This window comes from Dromiciops gliroides, chromosome 4 (assembly GCF_019393635.1).
Source record: "Dromiciops gliroides isolate mDroGli1 chromosome 4, mDroGli1.pri, whole genome shotgun sequence".
NCBI classification, from domain to species: domain Eukaryota; kingdom Metazoa; phylum Chordata; class Mammalia; order Microbiotheria; family Microbiotheriidae; genus Dromiciops; species Dromiciops gliroides.
In genome coordinates this window covers 72,773,861-72,794,934 of record NC_057864.1, presented here as the reverse complement: position 1 = coordinate 72,794,934, position 21,074 = coordinate 72,773,861, and the positions used below count along the sequence as shown (strand labels likewise).

At 34.8% G+C, this 21,074-nt stretch overlaps 1 protein-coding gene across 1 annotated transcript in view; it reads right to left on the bottom strand.

The window, feature by feature from the left end:
• Nucleotides 1-21,074, bottom strand: part of CEP350 (centrosomal protein 350) — a 157,570-nt gene that overhangs the window by 37,492 nt on the left and 99,004 nt on the right. Inside the window, 4 exon segments of the mRNA XM_044001415.1 lie at nt 6,714-6,871; nt 10,998-11,144; nt 12,686-12,773; nt 16,139-16,323. Of these exon segments, the coding sequence (XP_043857350.1) occupies nt 6,714-6,871; nt 10,998-11,144; nt 12,686-12,773; nt 16,139-16,323 (578 nt within the window).

Here is a 21,074-nt window from a genome sequence, read left to right as displayed (position 1 = left end):
CTACAAAGATATGTAATAAAATGAATTCTAAATATGCACTAATTCTTAGGTTGCTTAGTTACCTAATTTTTTTTCACACTGAGAGAATCCTGAACACTACAGTCATTTTCCCTTTTGTTATTACTATTGTTTAGTAAACTTATCTATCCATGTATGAGAAAATGAGAACCTGGTTGGGTGTGTTAAGTGAATGATCTGGTAGAACTTTGTCATCCTACTTATCTTAATGAACATTAAACATAACTATTATTACTCTGGACCCAACATATGACCAAAATTACTCTACAATACCCAATCATACATTCTACACTTGACTAAGGTAACAGACTGCAACTATGTTAACTTGACCATACTACTATAAAGTAATGAAATGAGTAAGAAAAATTATCCTTTACTGGAAAAAATCTTTTAGAAATATTATGATATGATGCTTATTATTTTTTATTTTCTGTTAGGATTTAGCCTAAGGTATCTACCTTTATTTATACTTGATATGGGCCTATTTAAAATTCAAGAACAGTGTTAAAAATGTGACAAAGCAAAATGTTTGGAGCTACAGTTAAAAATAAATTGTATAAATTGTTTCTATAGATTATGCTTAATAGGCAATGTTACTTTAAAGTAAGGAAGAAAACTCAGCATGTTAAAATCTCAAAAGAAAGAACAAGCCCAACGCATTAGTTTTCTCTTTTTTTATAGCACATTGATCTTAACATTCTATGTGCAAAGGTTTGGATTCTATGGCAAGAGTTTGTTAATTCTCTTTGACAGAGCACGCTCCTGTTCACACACACACAACAACAACAAAACAACAACAACAACAACTTGCATGTTAAGACAACTTTTACTGCCTTGGAGAGGCAAGAAAAAGTAACACACTGCCAGAAAAGTGAGAAAATCTAAGTATAAATCCAGCATTCTCCCTTTGATTTTGAAGTAAAGGATTTTTCTAATTTATCTTTCTTTATTCTCTTTAGAGAGCACAGAGTACTTTAATATTTATCATCTGGTCTACAAAGGGATGCAAGAGACAATTTCAAGTATCACTTTCAAGTATATTCCTTACCCCTCCATGACCATAAAACATCTTGGGGAATATTATTTTGCTGGATTGCTTCGATTTTCTGCATTAAGGGATTTAAGGGAAAACATTCTTGCCAAGTTCCATTTAAAAAACAGTGTGTCTTCCTTGACATACTTTGTCAATATACAGTAAGTTTCTTTTTGTGCCAAATTATTCAAATATTATTGTACTTGGCAAAAGGTTCCAAAGATCTATTTATAACTTAAATATCACCCACCCTCTTAAATGCACAACTGCTAAATGCATGCAAGACCTAGTACAAAAAAGTAACAAAACATTGGAACATGTATAACAAAACTATAAAGGTGCAATTTACATTTCTTTTAATCTATCTCCATAACAAAGGGCAGTGATTTCTTCCTGTTAGTATAGGTGGTGGTACCTAATTTCCCTTTCTTTAAAGATTAGATAGTCTCATCAGATCTAACTTTCTGGAAATAAAGAGCAAAAGAAAATGTTTAATATATGAATTTAAAATAAAATACAGTGTAATAAAACATCCATAAAATGAGTACTGGAGTTGGGTTAAAGATGAAATTCCTTTGCACAGAAAAACACAGGTATACCTTGTCTAACAGAAATTTGCTAAATAGAATTAAAGGTACCCTTTTGTAATTTGAGCAAGGTAAGCTTAGGACAAATATAATAAAGTAGGGAATTTATTATTCCAAGAGATGATATAAGCAAGAGAAATACAAAAAGGGATTGGACAAATTTGTGAATAATAGTTTTGAATGCTTACTCCTAATAAAAGCTGGACTATAACTAGCTTTAGGGAGAATAACCATGCCCTCTAGTAGGGCCTCTTTTTGCAACAGAATATTAGACGAGATGGACCACTGCTATTCTCCAGTTTGGCAATTTCTATTTTTCTATGAACACAGAAATCATAGCCATGTGTCACATATTTTTCTAAGTAAAACCCCAGTTTGACTTGCATTGCTATTACAATTTTGGTACTCAGCTGTCTGATCATGTCTGGTACTCTTCTAGATCAACACAAACTGGTTTTTGTTTTTTTTTTAAACACATACTATTTTGATGGACTAGCTATCCCTAATGAAGAAGATATATAGGCCAAGTTATCATATGGTTAAAGACCTTTACAGAACTATGGCCTGTTCAGTACCCTGATAGCTGAAGTGACCAGCCTACATTCATGGTACTAGTGAATAGTAGAGCCTGGGTGTGAATCCTGCATCTTTACTCTTTGAGCCCTGTCCTAAACACATCTGCTAATGTGCTTAGTATTGCACATTAAACAAGACAACTGTGTATCTTACTTGACATTGGAGCCAATCTCTCTGCCTCAAAAAGGACTTTACTATGTACTTAACAGTATAGTAGAAGGAGCATAAGCCCCAGAGTCAGAGAAGCTGGGATTTCAACTCTGTCCTATTATTTACAAGCTGTCTGTCTGTCTGTTCAGGTAGCTAATCCTTATGCCCAGATTGCTTTCACCTTTTACATAAGGGCATAAATAGCAGCTTCTGCAATGTGCTCCTAGAAAGTGCATTATAAATTAACTTCAGAAAGTGAGCAGAAGTACAAATGGTTTAAGTTACAAGAATGCAAACTTTAACACAACTTAAGGAACAACTCTTTTATTAGAGCTGTCTAAAGATGTTACTGACCATTTTGCAGTTGCCACCCTTTTGAGGCTAGATGACAATGTGTTGAGGGTTTCAAGTGGTAGCTGTTGTAGGCAAACTCTAAGCTTACAACTCTTAAGATTTTGTGATTTTTCAAAAGAACAATTTTGTAATTCAAGAAATAAGTACTGAAGTACTAGAACCAAGATAAAACATGGATCTAACAAAATGACATAAAAGCAAACTACCTATAAACCACTATAATTTAATAATAGAAAAATTATGTTTGTCCATAAAATTGAGCAAAAATGTACCATAAACTACATAAAGCACCGTCACATTGGAGGTGCCTACATAATATACAATTAGCATATACAACATCAAATCTAATATAAAACACATCTGACTTACCTAAAACAGACCAGTTATAATAAATAGCATGGTAGAGTTGATTCTAAAAAACTTGGATTTGGTGTCAAAATAAGTTGGTTCAAGTCCTGGTTCTGCTATTTATTAGCCATGTGGCCCTAAGAAAGTCAAAGAACCTTACTGGGTCCCTCACTGAGTAAAAGAGGAATTATGATACTTAACATGACCTAGGTCATAAGGATCTTATAAAAGATCAAATGAGATAATGGATGAGTGCTTTGCAACTATAAAGTGCAATAGTCATCCATTTGGTATATCAACGTAAGCTGCTACTACAATTATTAGTTAGAATGAATAATAATAACCAACATTTTATTCAAGTATTTTCATACCTTCTTAGAATTTAGAAGGACTTTGGATGACCCTGGTCCTTTCAAAACATTTACATGAAGAAGCCTAAGCTGATACCTTTTCCTCATAAATTTTCCTGTACTATAGGGATTAAAAATCATTCCACTGACCTATTCTCATGGCATGGATAAGAGCCTCAAAACTTCTTTTAAGCACCAATTGGTAAGGCTTCTTTCCTGTCATTTTCTAGATAACAGCAACTGAGACTACACCAAATGAGGCAGTAAAGGAAACAATACTTGGAATACAATAAATAGCAAAGAAAATGGGAGACCATCTGTACTATACTACATCACTATCACTACATAGTTTTAAGAAAAGAGAAAGTACACCAAAAAGGATGGATATTAAGACAAAATTATTAACACAGTTTAAAGTTTATAAAAACGTTACTTAAACTTCTACCTCTATAATGAGAACAATATTGGAGAGAGGATGAAACAAATATTCATGCTATTAGAATTTTTTATTGGGTTTTTTCTTTTTGCTTTTTTTTACTGGGACTTGGTGAGTTTAACATAATAACACTGTTCATATACAATTTCTCTTTTAACTTGTGGGTTTTTTTGTTTGTTTGTTTTTAACTTTTTCTGGGGCAATGAGGGTTAAGTGACTTGCCCAAGGTCACACAGTTAGTAAGTGTCAAGTGTCTGAGGCTGGATTTGAACTCAGGTCCTCCTGAATCCAAGGCCAGCGCTTTAACCACTGCGCCATCTAGCTGCCCTAACTTGTGGTTTTTTAAAAGATCCATTGTATGTAACTATTATTTGACTTATTTCTAGTAGGCAATTTTTCCCCCTAAAAAACACTTTGAATTTTATAATAGTATAAGAACACGACAATTAACCTCTTTAGAATATCAAACTTAGTGATGATCACCTACAAGATCACATCATGGTGTGGCACTATGGGTAATTCAATGGCTTGAAAAATGAAAACTATGTTATATGGAGAAAATAACAATGGACTAAAAATCAAAGACTTGTTTATTCCTCATATAAAATATGGGAGTTAGACTTAAATGAACTTTAAGGTTCACTCTATTTCCAAAATTCCAACAACAAAAAAGGACCAGACTGCTTTTAATTATAAATTGAATTTTTTCATGTTTTTAATCAGACTTAATTTTGTTAGAAGAGGTAAAGTGAATGATTTTTCTATTAGAACAAGTAAACAAAATTTCTCATTTTGTTTCCTTATCTCTATCAGTACAGCACAAAATTACAAGGTTTCTGTCTCAGTCAGGGCTATTCAACTATAAGGGATATAGCCACTGTAGTAAAATAAAAGGTGGTAAGGTCCCCTTTGTGCTCCTGAATTAAGGCAATAATATACATTACAGGTTTTAAAGGAACTTTAGTATGAATTAAGTATGAATACAACTCTGAGTTAAGAGCAAAAGCCTTAATCTAAGCTCTCTTAAAGACAACAGACTCACCTATGGTATTTTCCTGCAAAGTGATGTATGGTAGCCATACCAGTAAACATGTATAGTCAACTCTTGATTACTCAGGAAGTGATTAGTATTTTGCTTTTTACCAAATGGTAGAAAAGATAACTCAAATCTGTCCATTCTTTACTCTTTGTCAGTATCTTCTAACTTAATCAAAGAAGGTGAATATGAATATTTAAAATGATGCTAGGAAATTTATCCATGCTGCCTTGGTACATTAATTAGGAAAGATAAATGGATTAATTTTACCTATATAATTTATTCTTCCCATTGTACAAGGGAGAAATGTTTCCAAAACCAAATTTAACATTCCCAGGAACCTAAGTGTTTTTATAGGTCTAGTGATAAAATTTAAGGAAAAAACCCCAACAAACTAAGTTTTTAAGATGACCATAATATAATGTCTACTTTTTAATGATACCTTGTAATAATGGAAGTCCACCACAGAGAGAACTCCCTTTCCTATGCTTCATTTTACTCATGATATATAGCTTCTCCACAAAACGTAATGTAAAGATAACTTGTGTATGTGTTCCATGATAACTTACAAAACTTACTTCTTTAATGAAAATTGGTACACAAATAATAGATACATGTGAAGTGGTAATGTCTCATCTCAAAGGGGTGGTTAAAAAATATCTTCTATAATATCTTCGAAGAAATTTGCTGTACAGGTTAAAGGCTACATACAGCATTAAGTGATTAGCCTGAAAAAAGGGCTATGGAACTACTAACTTATTTTATAGACTAGATTTTAGATCTTAATAGTATAAGGAATGCTCAGTGAGGAAATTTCCTTTACCAATGCAAACTAGCACTTGCTATGCAACTTGGTCTTGGAAAGTTTCATGGGGAAGACTGAGAGTTGAAGTGATTTGCCCAGAGTCACATAGCCAACAAGGTGTCAGAGGTGGGACTTGAACCCAGGTCTTCCTAACTCCAAGCTCTTTACCTACTATGCCATGTTGCCCTTTGCTGACAGTTTATAATGGCAATACATCGAATGAAAACTTGAAGGGCTAATTTTCCATTTAAACATCATTTTATATGGTCAAAGCTCTAGCCATACTGAAGTGTGAAATTCCCTTTGATTAAAATAGGCTTTGAAAAGAGGGTCCGATAAACAAAGATAGCAAATTCATTCAATATTGCAGGAAAAAATTCAGCTTTCCTCCTAATGAGGAAAAAACCCTCTAAATCTACTTACACAGTTTAAATTTAAGCATTCTGTTTCAATTAGTTTAGAATCAGTAAATAATCTAGACTAGGACCTCAAGCATGGTCCTGTTCTCCCTATCAGTAGTTTTATTTCCAAATAGCTCATGCCCTGCACAAGGGTACTCAGGTTTCACAATAACAAAGACATTTTTTCTTTTTTAAAATTTTAAATGGAAGAAGCCAAGAGACGCTGCCATGACCAAATGTAAAAATATTAAGATTTGCAGAAGTGTATCTGTAAGAACAATAACACTAATAATATCTTATCTGCCATCATCAATTAGTTGTACCAAAACAAGATCTGGGGGATGTAGTGAATGAATTAGTTTCACAGGAAAAAAAGTATAAATAGGTGAGCACCAAGTGATGTTAGAATTGTACTAAAAAAAAAAAGTCAGTTGACATTAGATATTAAGACACTTGTATATGCAGATTGACTTGTAGCTTGAAGTAATAATTCTGCTAAAATGCTACTGGCTCTAACAAAAAGATATCCCAACAATTTCAAGTAGTATTAATGAATATAAGATAACCTCCTCTACTTAAACTATTTACATTAAAGATTATAATTACAAAAACAAATTACTTTTCATCCATTCGGCTGCGCATTTTCTTGAGTTTCTGCATGATGCTGCTAGTCTCACTGCTAGAAATGGAGACGGGGGAAGGACTTCGAGTCTCTAAGTCAGTTGGAGCTGGACTAGATGCCTTACTTTGCTTTGTCTCATCCTCGCTATGAGGCTCCTGCAAACCAAAGAAACCAGTGAGAAATGAAACTGTATTGCAAATAAATTGAAATATTTTTGAACATTTCCCTTTCAAATGTTTTTAAAATGTTATTAGTAAAACTATGTTCACAGTTAAGATTTCAAAGAAATCTATCAATACACATGATAGTCCCATTCGATATATTACTTTCTAATTCAAGAAAAAAATACTACCAGTTCTTTCCTACATATGGCTTTTTATCCTTAAAACATTTCTGTTGGTAAGGGGAGATAGAAATATTCTATTTTACAGAGAAGAAAATCAAGACACTCAGGCTTTGTGACTTTGAATAAAAGTTAATTTGCTAGGAAGTACAGGTCTTCTAATTCCTACGCATCTACCTTATTTTATAGCTTAATAACTTATTATTTTGTCATTTTTGTTATTATTTCGTTGTGCTCATCTTTTCACGACCCAGTGACCAGGCCCTTTCATCTTCTACTATCTCCTAAAGTCTGTCCAAGCTCATGCTCATTGTTTCCATGACACTATCCATCTTATCTTCTGCCATCCTCTTCGACTTTTACATCAATCCTTCAAAGTCTCTTCCAATGAGTCCAGTCTTCCCATTATACGGCCAAAGTACTGAAGCATTTGTCCTTCCATTCTCATTCATTTAAATTCACTGACACCCAAGATGATCTTGATGTTCAAACTTTCCGTCTCTTGTTTGACCACATCCAGCTCAAATTGGTTTAAAGATCTTACATTCCAGGTTCCTATGCAATATTGGTTTTTACAGCACTGGACTTTCCTTTTGTCACCAGCACATCCACAGTTGAGTTTCCTTTTGGCTTTGACCTGCCACTTCATTCTTTCTGGAACTATTTGTAGTTGTCTCCAGTAACGTGTGAGACACCTTCTGAATTGAGGGGCTCTTCTTCCGATGCAATATCTATTATCATTTTCATATTCTCCATGGAGTTTTCTTGGCAAAAACACTGGAGTGGTTTGCCATTTCCTTCTCTAGTTATTAAGAATTTTCTACTATGACCCATCTGTCTTCAGTAACCCTGCATAGCATAGCACATAGTTTTATCAAGTGACACAAATCCTTCCATCACAACAAGGCAGTGATTCAGCAGGAGTATTCTATCATATTAATATTAATATACGATACATATTATAATATTAAAAAAATTTAAAGGACTCATGATGGAAACGGCTCTCCAAATCCAGAAAAAAAAAAGAATTGTGGAATATGGATGTGGATTGAGCCATACTATTTCTTTTGTTTTTGGTGCTGTTGTTTTTCTTTTTTGAGGTTTTTTCCTTTTTGCTCTGATTCTTCTCTTATAACATGACTAATGCAGAAATATGTTATTGTACATATATAACCTATATCAGATTACCTGCTGTCTTGGGGAGGGGAAGGAGGGAGAAAAATTTGAAATTAGAAATCTTATAAAAACAAATGTTGAAAACTATCTCTACATGTAACTGGAAAATAATAAAATACTTTTATAATTAAAGAAAAAAGAAAAAATATGCAAAAAATTTTACATTGAACAAATATTTAGGGGCAGCTAGGTGGCACAGTAGATAAAGCACTGGCTTTGGATTCAGGAGGATCTGAGTTCAAACCCAGTCTCAGATACTTGACACTTACTAGCTGCATGACCCTGGGCAAGTCACTTAACCCTCATTGCCCTGCAAAAAACAAAACAAAACAAAAAACCAAATATTTAGTTAGATTTGGATTTTGCCTGTGTTTTCATTTGTATATGGAGTTCCCAGTGTGGAAACTGCCTCTACAAATGTGGCCTAGAAATGCAACTTAGAGATTAAGACAGTCACAGTTTGAACTCAGGTCTTACTGGGTCTGAATCCAGCTTTCAGTCTACTACTTTGCTTGCCTCTCTAAACTAATTATTGTCTATTATAGGCAAGGTACTGAGTTGGGCTGCCCTGAATAAACACACTGTACTGAGAGAAGCTAACATACAAAGATAAATAGAGGTAATTTCAAGAGGAAAGGAACACTAACTACAGGGAATCAAATAAGGTTTTATGGATGCTTCCTTGAAGGAGATCAATTTTGAGAGGTAAGAATGAAGAATTAGTTCACTGGAAAGATGAAGGCAGCTTGGAAAAGGATAGAGGCTGAGCAGGACACATGAAGGTTAAGGAAAAGCTAACAGCCCACTCTGACTAGAACGTAGTAATAAGAAATAAAGCTAGAAAGGTGAGACAGAGCCAGACTGAGGGTCTGAAATGCCCAACACAGGAATTACTGTTTTATTCTAGAGGCAATAGGGAACCACTGAAGAGTTTTAAACAGGGGAGTGATGTGGTCTTACTTTTTTATTAGGAAGATAATTTTGGCAGCTTGGTGGAAAACAAATTAGAGAGGATAGAGTTTAGAAGCACGGAGAACCAAGTAAGAGGTTATTATAATAATCTAGATGAAAATTTATCCTATGAATAGGGAATGGATATAAGAGATAAGATTTGGTAACTGACAAGAGGTAAAGGAGAGAAAAGGGTGTCAGAGACGATGTTTGTGCTATAGAAAGAAACAGTTAAGTTTAGAAAAGGGGTAGGTTTGTGGGGAAGAGAATGAGCTTCATTTTGGATATGTTAAGTTGGAGATGCCTGTGTAATATCCAAAAAAAATGTAAAGTACACTTTCATTCATGTTTAGGTGTGAGATCAGGGCTAAAGATATAGATTGCAAGTCACTGAAGTGGCTAGGACCACCAAGGGAGAGAGTATAGAATAGTAAATGTTTTTCTCCTTTATATTGTTACAATAAATTAGATAGCTTATATGGATGCCATATCAAAAGCACTAACATGCTTCCCATTATTTTTCTTGTGATATTTTTGCATTGGGAAGTGAAACCAAGCAGTGTAAGTGGCCTACAGGATCTTGATCCCAAAGCAGTATATGAAAAAAATATATAAGAACAAGTTTATTAAGATTGAAGTCTTTGCATCCAAAAAAAGAGAAAAAATCCTATTTGTATAAGAAAATTTCTGGCAGCTCTTTTTGTAGCAGCTAAGAATTAGAAATCAAAGGAACACCCGTCAACTGGAGAATGGCTAAACGAGCTGTGCTATATGATGGTGATGGAATATTGTGCTGTAAGAAATGACAAGCAGGATGATTTCAGAAAGGCCTGGAAAGACTTGTATGAATTGATGTATAGTGAAGTGAGCAGAACCAAGAGAACACTGTACACAGTGACAGCAATATTGCTGGATGAAGAACTGTGAATAACTTAACTATTCTTGGCAATACGATGATACAAGACAATCTCAAAGGACTAATGATGAAGCATACTATCCACCTCTAAAGAAAGAACTGATATTGATTGAAAACAGACTGAAGTATGCTATTTTTCACTTTCTTTCATTTTTTTCTTTTATTCAAGTTTTCTTGTACAAAATGATTAATATGGTACTGTTTTATATAATTGCAAAAAAGAAAAAAAAAGACTGAGGTCTTTGTACCATTCTCTTCAAAACTAAAATGCCATGAAATAATCTTAAAAAGAAACTAATCAAAAAGGGAGGATGTTGTGTGACCCTAGGCAAGTCACTTAATCCTCATTGCCCCGAAAAAAAAAAAAAGATGACTTCAAAAAGTGCTTTATTGTAGTATCAGAATGAATGAAAATAACTTGCATGTTCGAGATAAGAACTGGACCTGTGAATTCACTGACAAAGAGAACTCCAAATGAGAAAACTCCCTCTACAATTCAGGTTGGCGCCTTCTCTACAACTTAGAGTCTTCTAGTTCCCCAAAGCACTGAGAGTTAAGTGACTTGACCAGGGTCAAATAGCCAGCTTAGCTTTTAAAAAGCTTAAAAACTGCACTAAGATTTTTGGGACACCTTGTATATTTGTCAAAAGTGGGACCTGAACCTAAGTCTTCCTGGCCAGCTCTCCATCCACTCAATCAGTCATTCAGTAAACATTTATTATGTGCCTACTATATGACAAGCACCATGCTAAGCACTTCCCACTATGCCAGCACAGCTGCTTCTGTGTCCTATTAGAACAGAGGCTTAACAAATTCATTTGCCTTTAAATAAAAGAGATGGAATCAAACACAATTTTAAAAAGAGAAAACAAGCTGACTTGTCTTTTCAATTTACCAATTTATTTTCTCCTGCAGACTTCAACTTTTCCTGAAGCTTAATTGTGGTTTGACGGATTCTTTCTATTTCTTCTTGCTGTTTAAGAATCAGTTGTCTTTCCTTCCGAGCTGCCTTGTTGGCTTCCTGTAGACGTTTAATTTCTGCCTATGGGTAAGAAAAGTTAGGAATACAAAGGAGATGTAAGGATTCCAAAGTAATACAAAGAAAAAGGCTGTCATGTAGTATAGTGAATTAAAAAAAAAAATAATAAACTACCTTAAAATAACCATGAATCTTTCTTATTAACAATAAGCTTTAATGTGAAATTGCTAAGAATCTCCAAATTAAACTATCATTGTAAAAATAGTTTATACAACTCGTCCAACTTCCCTACTTCAATTATGGGAAAACATTTTTGCTTCTCTGTCTTTCTGTTATAAGCACCAACCCTATGCACATATTAATTCTTGAGTTTTCACCTGATAAATTTTTATATGACCCTGAGTATTTGGTATATAAAATAGGTATATATAACTTTTTACTGTTGCCAAATTTTTTGCGACCCCCACATTCAGTTCAGGACTCTGTATGGATTGTAACCTACAGTTTAAGAAGCTTTGTGCCAGACAGTGGGGAAACAAAGATGAAAAAACAAGGGTTTCTGCCCTCCAGGAGCCCACAACTTAGTAATGAGATGAAATACGTTTTAAAGACAAGCATGATACAGGGTAGTATCATAGTAAGGAGAAAGAAGTCTAGAGGCCTAAGAAACTGATCTATGTTGTCAGTACTGTATTACCTTATAAGCTAATTTACTCAGCTCTGCAAAGGCAGAGAGATTATCAGTATATTCAACAATTCAACAACGGCACAGATACTATCCAATTTCAGCAAAAAACTGTTACCAACAAAATAGCAAAGCAGTTCATATTTACTTAGCACTTTAGGGTCTAACAGTGAAGTTCTCTATTTTTTTCATCTTTTCATTTATATAGCATTTAATGGTTTACAAGATCCTTCAGAAAAATCTCATTTGATCCTCACAGTAACTATGGAAAATTAAGTGCTATAGATATTATTATTATTTTTTTAAGTGAGGCAATGGGGGTTAAGTGACTTGCCCAGGGTCACACGGCTAGTAAGTGTTAAGTGTCTGAGGCCTAATTTGAACGCAGGTCCTCCTGACTCCAGGGCCGGTACTCTATCTACCGCGCCACCTAGCTGCCCCAAAATACTGAGGTCTTTTTTTTTTTTCCTTTCTTTCTCTCTCTTTCTTTTTTTTTTTTGCAGGGCAATGGGGGTTAAGCGACTTGCCCCGGGTCACACAGCTAGTAAGTGTCAAGTGTCTGAGGCCGGATTTGAACTCAGGTCTTCCTGAATCTAGGGCTAGTGCTTTACCCACTGTGCCACTTGGCTGCCCCGATATTATTATCCATATATTACATATGAAGAAACTGAGGGTCAGAGAGGTTAAGCAACTTGCCATGGTCCCATAGTGTCTGAAGCAGGATTCAAACTTGGGTCTTCCTGATGTTAAATCCAATGCATTTTACATTACCCCACACTCCTACTGATAAAAACACAAACTAGGCTAGGTATAAAGAAAATCTGATAGTATTACCAAAAATTACAGGAAAAAAAAGACATCAATTTATTAGTTTAATCTAAGTAAGCTTCCTCTAGAAATGTCTTTTTTTTCTTCTCACCTTCTCCTGTTGCAATTTCAACAGCAAACCACGCTGTCTCTTCCGGAGAGGGGGCATTTTATCATCTTCTCCTTTGTCTCGTAGATGTCTGCGCACACACACACATATGTATATGTAAACATAAATTAAGACAAAATATCTTTATTAAATTTTAATTTCAAGTTCAAGAGTTTCTTTCCATTAGTAAGTCTATAGTCTATCACACTTCTTTAATATGCCAAGGATCCATGACTTCACCAGTATGAGTAATATCCTTCAATCATGCAGATTACAACTCCACATAAACGGTTTCATGACTCCCTGTGGCCAAAAAAATCTTAGCACATGGTAGCCAACTTTCTAGTCATGAGAATCTCCCAATTTGACAAAGTTTAGTCCTTAGGCAACAGATATTTAGAATCCATCAACTCTGAATCTGAAATTTTTCCACCAGATCTTGATGTACATTAACTTTCTTAGGCCTCAGAACTCTGGGTTACCTCCTAGTCACAATGAAAAATCAGAGAAAGATTTCAGTAAAGGATAATCTAGCATAACATTTTCAAATTAGAACAAGACAGCTATATGTACCCTTTTATTAAAAACAAAAAATCTTACAGGTAAAATCGGCATCTTATAAAGTTTAGGTGGAGTATCATACAATCATTAATTGTTGGAGTTGGAAAAGTTGGAGCTGAAAGTAATCTAGCTCTCTGTGATGAACCTGAGTACCATTTCTTAAAGTCAGAGAATTCAATTTCATAAAGCAGCTCATTTCAATTGGGGGGGGGGGGGAGGTAAGGCAACTGGGGTTAAGTGACTTGCCCAGGGTCACACAGCTAGTAAGTGCCAAGGTCTGAGGCCAGATTTGAACTCAGGTCCTCCTGAATCCAGGGCCAGAGCTCTATCCACTGTGCTACCTAGCTGCCCCTCATTTCAATTTTTGGAGGGAGCTTTAATCTTGAGAAAGTTCTTCCTTATAAATGAACTAAAAAGTTGTTTTCCTTTAATTTTGACCTACTGTTTCTAGTTTTAACCTCTGGAGCCTGACAGAGTAAATCTAATACCACATCCACAGACAGCACTTCAAATATCTGACATGTATTGGTGATCACCTTCCCTACTCCCACTCCCCATATATTTTCTTCTTTAGTTTCTTATTCCTCCTAAAATGACATGTTTGAGCACCCTTATTATCCTGGTCATATTCCTCTAATGCCCAATTTGTCAATGTACTTAATATGTGAGGTTCAGTACTAAATATAACATTCCAGATATGGCAAAACCAGTGAAAAGTTTATTTTCCTCCCTTATTCTAGACACTAGAGTTCTCTAAAAACATAGATTAATGATAAATTTGTTTTCTGTCCCCACAGCCATTTCACACATATCATTGGCTTTATTTGATTATTTGGATTAGCCAAACAAAAGTCCTAATTTTTTTTTCCATATGAGTGGAAATTTACTTTTTTAAACCAAGCAAAGTGGTTTATATTTATCCCTATGAAATTTGATCCTATGATTTAGCCCATTATTCTAGTTGGTTGAAATTTTTTTTTGGATGTCAATTCAGCCATTTTACATATGTTTTCAACCAAGTCACTAATAAAAGTGTTGACCAGGGCAGGATCTAAAATTGAAACTTTTAGTAAACACAAAAGAAACTGTTATTGATCAATAATCTTCAGATATGGTTGATTAACTAGCTATAAATTCACCTAAATTTATTAACTTCCAGATCACATTTCTCCATCTCGTCCACAAGGATATTCTGAGACAGACTGTCAAATTTCCTACTGAAATCCATATAGCCCATGCTTATAATCAGGGGTGTATGTGTAAGCCAGTTTGAACCATTTTCGGAAAAACCACTGTTTACATCTTAGAAATACGCAGATGCTACAAATCAGGGATTGCTTTGTTTTGCTGATTGTCTAGATTTAGGAAAGGAATGAAGGAAATGTTAGTAATTCAGACTAAACTGTGTCTGGTGTACATTTCTTTTCTTCAGAGAGCCAGCTGCTAAACATTGACTAGTACATCCATGCCTATATTTCTGTGGCCTACTAATCTGGAAACTATGAGAAAGAGGAAATGAAATTGTTTCATATAACTTTTTCGTAGTCAATCATGTTCATCCCAGATAATTACCAATTTTATAGTGCTTATGTACTATATTATTGCCACTTTCCTTTTTAAACAGCTCACAAACTATTTAATAATCCATTTTAGAATTTTGCTGGGGATTGCCATTAAACTCATTTCTGGAGACATCTAAAACTCCCAGGAGCCATCTTTTTGCAAAAATAACATTTGCCAGTATCCAACCACCTTTTGGTACCTCTCTTATTTCCCATGATTTCTCAAAGAATGCTTAAAGGAGTTAATGATCATAACTGCAAATTATTCCACTAGCATGGAATGTAATTTATACGTACTATCTCATCTATATTCATCTTAATTCCACTTAGCCATGTTTGCTATACCTGTTCCAATATAAAGTTCATACTCACTGACTAAAAGATGGAAGAGAATTAAGTATTAAATAGTTTTGTTTTCTGTCATCTTTCATTCCACTATCTATCAGAAATAATGGGCCCATCCCTTCCTTTCTTATTTTATGTTCTCTACATAGCCCCAAAAGCCTTAGTTATTTATTGTCCTTAGCACTTTTTAAAAGTCTGAGGCCATACAGGGCTCTGGACTTCATGACATTATTCTCACAGGTTTATTATTTATTCTTGGACATTAACCCCTCCTTCCCCCTTTTGTCCATCTATTTAAAAAATATTAATTTAGTGGACAGCTCCCTGTGTAACTACAAAGATTTTTTAGATGCCTTCCCCTCTTCTTTCTTTCCAGAATTATTTATGATTGTAGTATTATAAAGATTTTTTAAGTCTCTCATCTTTTTTGAGTGTTCCTTTCCAAAACAATGGATAAAGAAACTTAATTTCACTAAATTTTTTCAAAGTCATAGCATAAATAGAATATAAACATGAATTTTAATGGGAGCAAGATAAATGGCCTGAAATACCCTACAATTTACTCACATATAAACTTCACGAGGATGTGAGCTTCATCCAATTCATGTTTGTATTCTCCTCATAGAACCTAGTACAATGTCTTATGATCAATAAATAGATACTGAAAGAATATATCATATTGGAAAATTCCTACTACTTATCAAGAACCTTAAAGGTAAAGGGGGGAAAAAATTCAAAGTAATAAATGGCCCCTAATATGGTTTTACAAAAGATAGCAGAGTCAGTAGTAGAATTTCTATTTCAATACATTGTAGGTACCTCATTGGAGGGGTGTCTTCTTTAGTTAGTAGTCACATTTGCTTATGCATGCAAATGCATAAATATGAAGGGGCATTTGCACTGCAAATTACAAAGCTAGCACTCTTGAAGAAGAAGAAGAAGAAGAAGAAGAAGAAGAAGTACTTTTTAGTTTCCCGAATGTCCTTACTTTTTCTGGTGTTCCAGCCAGGCTAGCTCTGCTTTAGCTTTCTCCTTCAGGGCTTTCTCACGGAGTCGTAATAATGAAGACTGGTGAGCTGCCCTCATTTCCTCTTCTTTCATATATTGACGTACCATTTCCATGGTGAATTTAGAGAAACTATCTTGCCCTCCAGAGAATGGCATACTCAGTTCCTGAAACGAGGAGTTTATTCCAATTTATCACTTTCTAAAACCCCACATAAATTTATTTTACATCCAAGCTAACTATAAAAGTAGACAAGTATTCTACAAGGAATAAATTAGGTATTTATCCAGAGTTACCAATCATATAAGAAAATGCCCTTGAAAAAAGAATAATACATGGAAAAGCCTGCCAGTAATCTAGTATTGCATATTCACAAGTAATACAATTAGGTGGAAATATTATACTCAATTCAACTATTGCAACTGATATGGAAGATGTACTTGACAATACAGGTAATCACTGGTCTTTAAAAATAAAGGTTAAAAACAGATGAAAATCATATATGATTCTAAGGCCACTTATACCTTCTATCTCAACCTCTCCCTAAGGCACAAATCTAATTATATCCCTAACTTATTTAAAACAAAACAAAACATTTAGTGGTTCCCTGTTGCCTCAAGGATAAAATAAAACTTTCCCTGACAAGAATTTCACACACACACACCCCTAATAAATGTACATGAGACCAAAAGCTACTATCTAATAAATAAGTAGTCAGAGAGATATATAGTTCTCAAAAGAAGAATTGTAAGCTATTAACAACCATAAGAAAGTAAGTTTCAAATCACGAATATTAAGAGAAATTTAAATCAAAACAACCCTGAGTTTTCACTGCAATTGGAAAAAAATAACAAAAGATAGGAATGGTCAATATTTGAATGGCTGGGCTAGAAGAAAAGGCTGGGGAATCAGTACATTTTGGAAAGCAATTTGGAAATATGCAAATAAAGAGAACTAAGATGTTCATACTCTTTAAACCAGAAATTCCATCAGTAGACTAAGGAAGGCACTGATAAAAAGAAAGCTGCCATATACACCAAACTATTTATAATAGCACTTTTAGGGGAAGCAAATAATTGGAAGCCAATAGATAACCAAAAGCTAAATAAATTGTGGTGCATAAGTATAATGGAATACCAGTGTGCTAAGAAATTATGACAAAAAAAAGAGTAACATAAAAAGACTTAATTTAACTAAACAGAGTTAAATAAGAAGAGCCAAAGAACAACATACACTACAACTATAATAATGTAAATGGAAAGAACCACAAAAGCAAAATAAATCAGTCAATGCTGCAAAATTACAAAAATCCCTCTTTAGACTGCTAGAGGCTAGAGGGCAGGGACGGTCTTTTGTGTCTATTTGTATATCTAGAAGTTAGCACAGTGTTTGGCAAATAGTAAGTACTTAATAAGTGCTTATTGACTAATGAGAACAAGTATGGTTACAAAGAAAAGATAAGATACTCCCATCCCACTCCTTTGCAGAAGTCGAAAGTCCATAGGTGTGGAACACTGCATATATTTTTACACTTTTTTTTAAATGTATTAACCATTCTGAAGATTTCTGGGTCTTTTTCTTTAAGAACTACTTGTCAGTCAACATAAACATTTATTAAGTGCCTACTTAATAAAGTAACTGTGCTAAGCTCTGGGCATCCAAAAAGACCCTGCCTTCAAGGAGTCCACAATCTCCCTGGGATGGGGGAACAATACTGAGAGAAATTCTAGTGATATAAAAAAATCAAAATATATCAATAAAAATTTTTGAAAGCAATTTAAGGCCCTCCACAATCTGGTTCTACCCTATCTTTCCAACATTATTCATCCTGCTTTCTTTTATGCATTCTATGTGCCAGCCCAATGGCACAACTGGTTGTTCCCTAAAGTAGGGATGTCCTCTCAAGCCTCTCTGTAAATTTACAAAAGTTGTTCATCACAACCTTGGACTACACCATCTCCTCATTTCCATTACTCAGAATTTTCCTTTTTCTTCAAGGCTCATCTCAGATGACATTCCCTTCATAAAAACTTCCCTTATCTCTTATTATTAGTGTTCTCTCCCTCCTGAAATGCCTTTGTATTTACTTATCTGTGTATATATTACATCTATCCATCCTCCTTCCTTTCCCCAAAAGTAGAATATATCCTCCTGTAGAGAATTTTTGGCATCTTGCCAGGGCCTAGTATAATCTATTACAAAGAGTACAGACACTTATAAATACTTGCTGCATGTAATTCAATAACTGAAACCTGTTGATGGAAAACTTTACTATCTCCCAAACCTTCCCCACATCTAAGTATGATGCCAAACGCCTCTCTTTTCCGTGAAGATTAAGAAGCTGGAGTTAGTGGCAATGGATTTTCAGGTACACCTTCACTAACATACCTTTAGGATCAAACATCCTTTAGGAGCTAAACAAACATAACAAATAAGACTTTTATTAGGAAAGGCATATCTGACTTTGATCTCTGGTTGTACAGCTCCCTCTAGTTATAGGACAATGTTGATGATACCGAAGACATGGATTTCATCCCCATGTGGGACACTGAGCATGAATATATACAAATACAGAGTCATCTTGAAAATAAATAGAAACCACTGATCACAAAAGGAACATGGTGAGAGAATGATTATAGATGGATCAATGGAAATCCATTTCTCTCCATAATGTTCTATTTCATGTAACATTCAAATACCAGATATATTTTGAAATCAGATCTCTTTGAAAAGCATATATTTATTTATATATGCATATAATAAAAACAAATTCTACAAAATTAGAATGTTAAAATATTACTAGGGCAGGGAAGAAAGCTGTTTTCTTTGAAAGTTACAAGAAATTTTTACTACAAAAAATTAAGGCATCATAACAATTTCAAGGGAACCAACTAGAATGAAACAACAATGACAAAGATAGGAAGTTGAACTTGACACCTTTCAGTAGTTGAGGATAAGGATATCAAAGATGGTTACTATCATTTTTTAATAGAATTTTATTTTCCAAAATATATGTAAAAACAAAATTTTAACATCAATTTTTTTAAAACTTTGTGTCCCAATTTCTCTTCCCCTCTCCATTTGTACCCCCCACCCATAAGAACTCAAGCAATTCAAAATAAGTTATATATGAGTAGTCATGGAAAAACTCCCATATTAGCTAGTTTTGAGAGAAAACAGTCAAAAAACCCAAAACTTCAGATTAAGAAATTGTCAAAGAGGAGAAGAAAAAAAATTTTTTAATGTGTTTCTATCTGCTTTCAGATACTATCAGTTCTTTCTCTGCAGATGGGCTGCAATCTTCATAAGTCCTTCAGGGTTATACTGGATCATTGCCTTGCTGAAAATAACCACATGCTTCCCAGCAAATCATCTCCCACTATTGCTGTTATTTTGTATACAGTACATTTCACTCTGCTTCAGTTCATGTAGGTCTTTCCAGGTTTTTCTGATAGTATCCTGTTCATTATAACCTGTATACAGTACCTTAAACTTGACAGAGAATTTTCTTCATAAAAGCCCAGGAAAGTAGGTACCATACATTTTGCCATTATAATCAATCATCATAACTATTTCCCTCCATCCCACTCCCTTCCCATGACATTTACTCTCTCTTCTTTTTACCTATTCCTCCTCAAAAGTGTTTTACTTCTGACTATTCTCTTCCTCGCTCTGCAATCTCTTTTTTCACCCTTCTTTCCTTATCCTCTTCCTCTCCTACTTTCCTGCAGGGTTAAATAGATTACTCTTCCCAATTGAGTATGAAATCTATTCCCTCCATGAGCCCATTTCAATGAGATCAGGGTCCCTGACCTAATTCTGTGTTCTAAATTTTTCTTCCTCCCTCCCTCCTCAACCCTCCCTATGAGGATCAAGCAATTCAATATCATACTGGTGCAGTCATGCAGAACATCTTCATCTTCCTTGAAAGTGTTTTGTTTTTTACTGCTCTCTCCCCCAATCTACCCTTTCCTCCTTCCCTTCTCCTTCCCCCTTTTCTCCCTCCCCTCCCTCAGGGCAAAAATATATTACTATACCTACTTGAGTATGTATGTTAGTCCTGCTTTGAGCCAATTCTGATATTAAGGTTCACTCACTCCCCAACTCCTTCCCCCTCTTCTACTCTCCTCCATAAGCTTTTTTCTTGTTTCCTTCATGTGAACTACCCCTCCCCAGACTATCTCTCCCCTTCTCCCTCCCCCAGTTTCTTCCTCCTACACCTCAACCCTATTTTAATGATGTCATCATGGATTAGTTAGGTGACACAGTGGACAAAGCACCAGCCCTGGACCCAGGAGGTCCCAAGTCCAAATGTAGCCCCAGACATGACACCCCACCCTGTCTGCCCCACAAAGAACAAAACATAAATGCTTTACAGATATCATCCCTTCATAATCAGTTCAGATCTGTGTCTTCTGTGAGTTTCTTACTGAGATAGTTCTTATGATTTCAAAGTATTATCTTCCCGTGTAGGATATTGATATTTTAATATCCCTCATGAAGTCTTTTTCCTGTTTACCTTTTTATGCTTCTCCGGGATCTTGTATTTGAAAGTCAAATTTTCTATTCAGTTCAGGTCTTTTCATCACAAATGCTTGAAAGACCTCTTTCTCATTGAAATCCCATTTTTGCCTCTGAAAAATTATACTCAGTTTTGCTGGGTATGTGATTTTTGGCTGAAGTGCCAGTTCCTTTGCCCTCTGGAATATCATATTCCATGCCCTTCGGTCCTTTAATGTAGAAGCTGCTAGATCTTGCTTTATCCTTATTGGAGCTCCACAGTATTTGAATTCCTTTTTTCTAGCTGCTTGCAGTGTTTTCTCCTTCACCTGGGAGTTCTGGAATTTGACTATAATATTCCTGGAGCTTTTCCTTTTGGGATCTCTTTTAGGAGGTGATTGGTGGATTCTTTCAATTT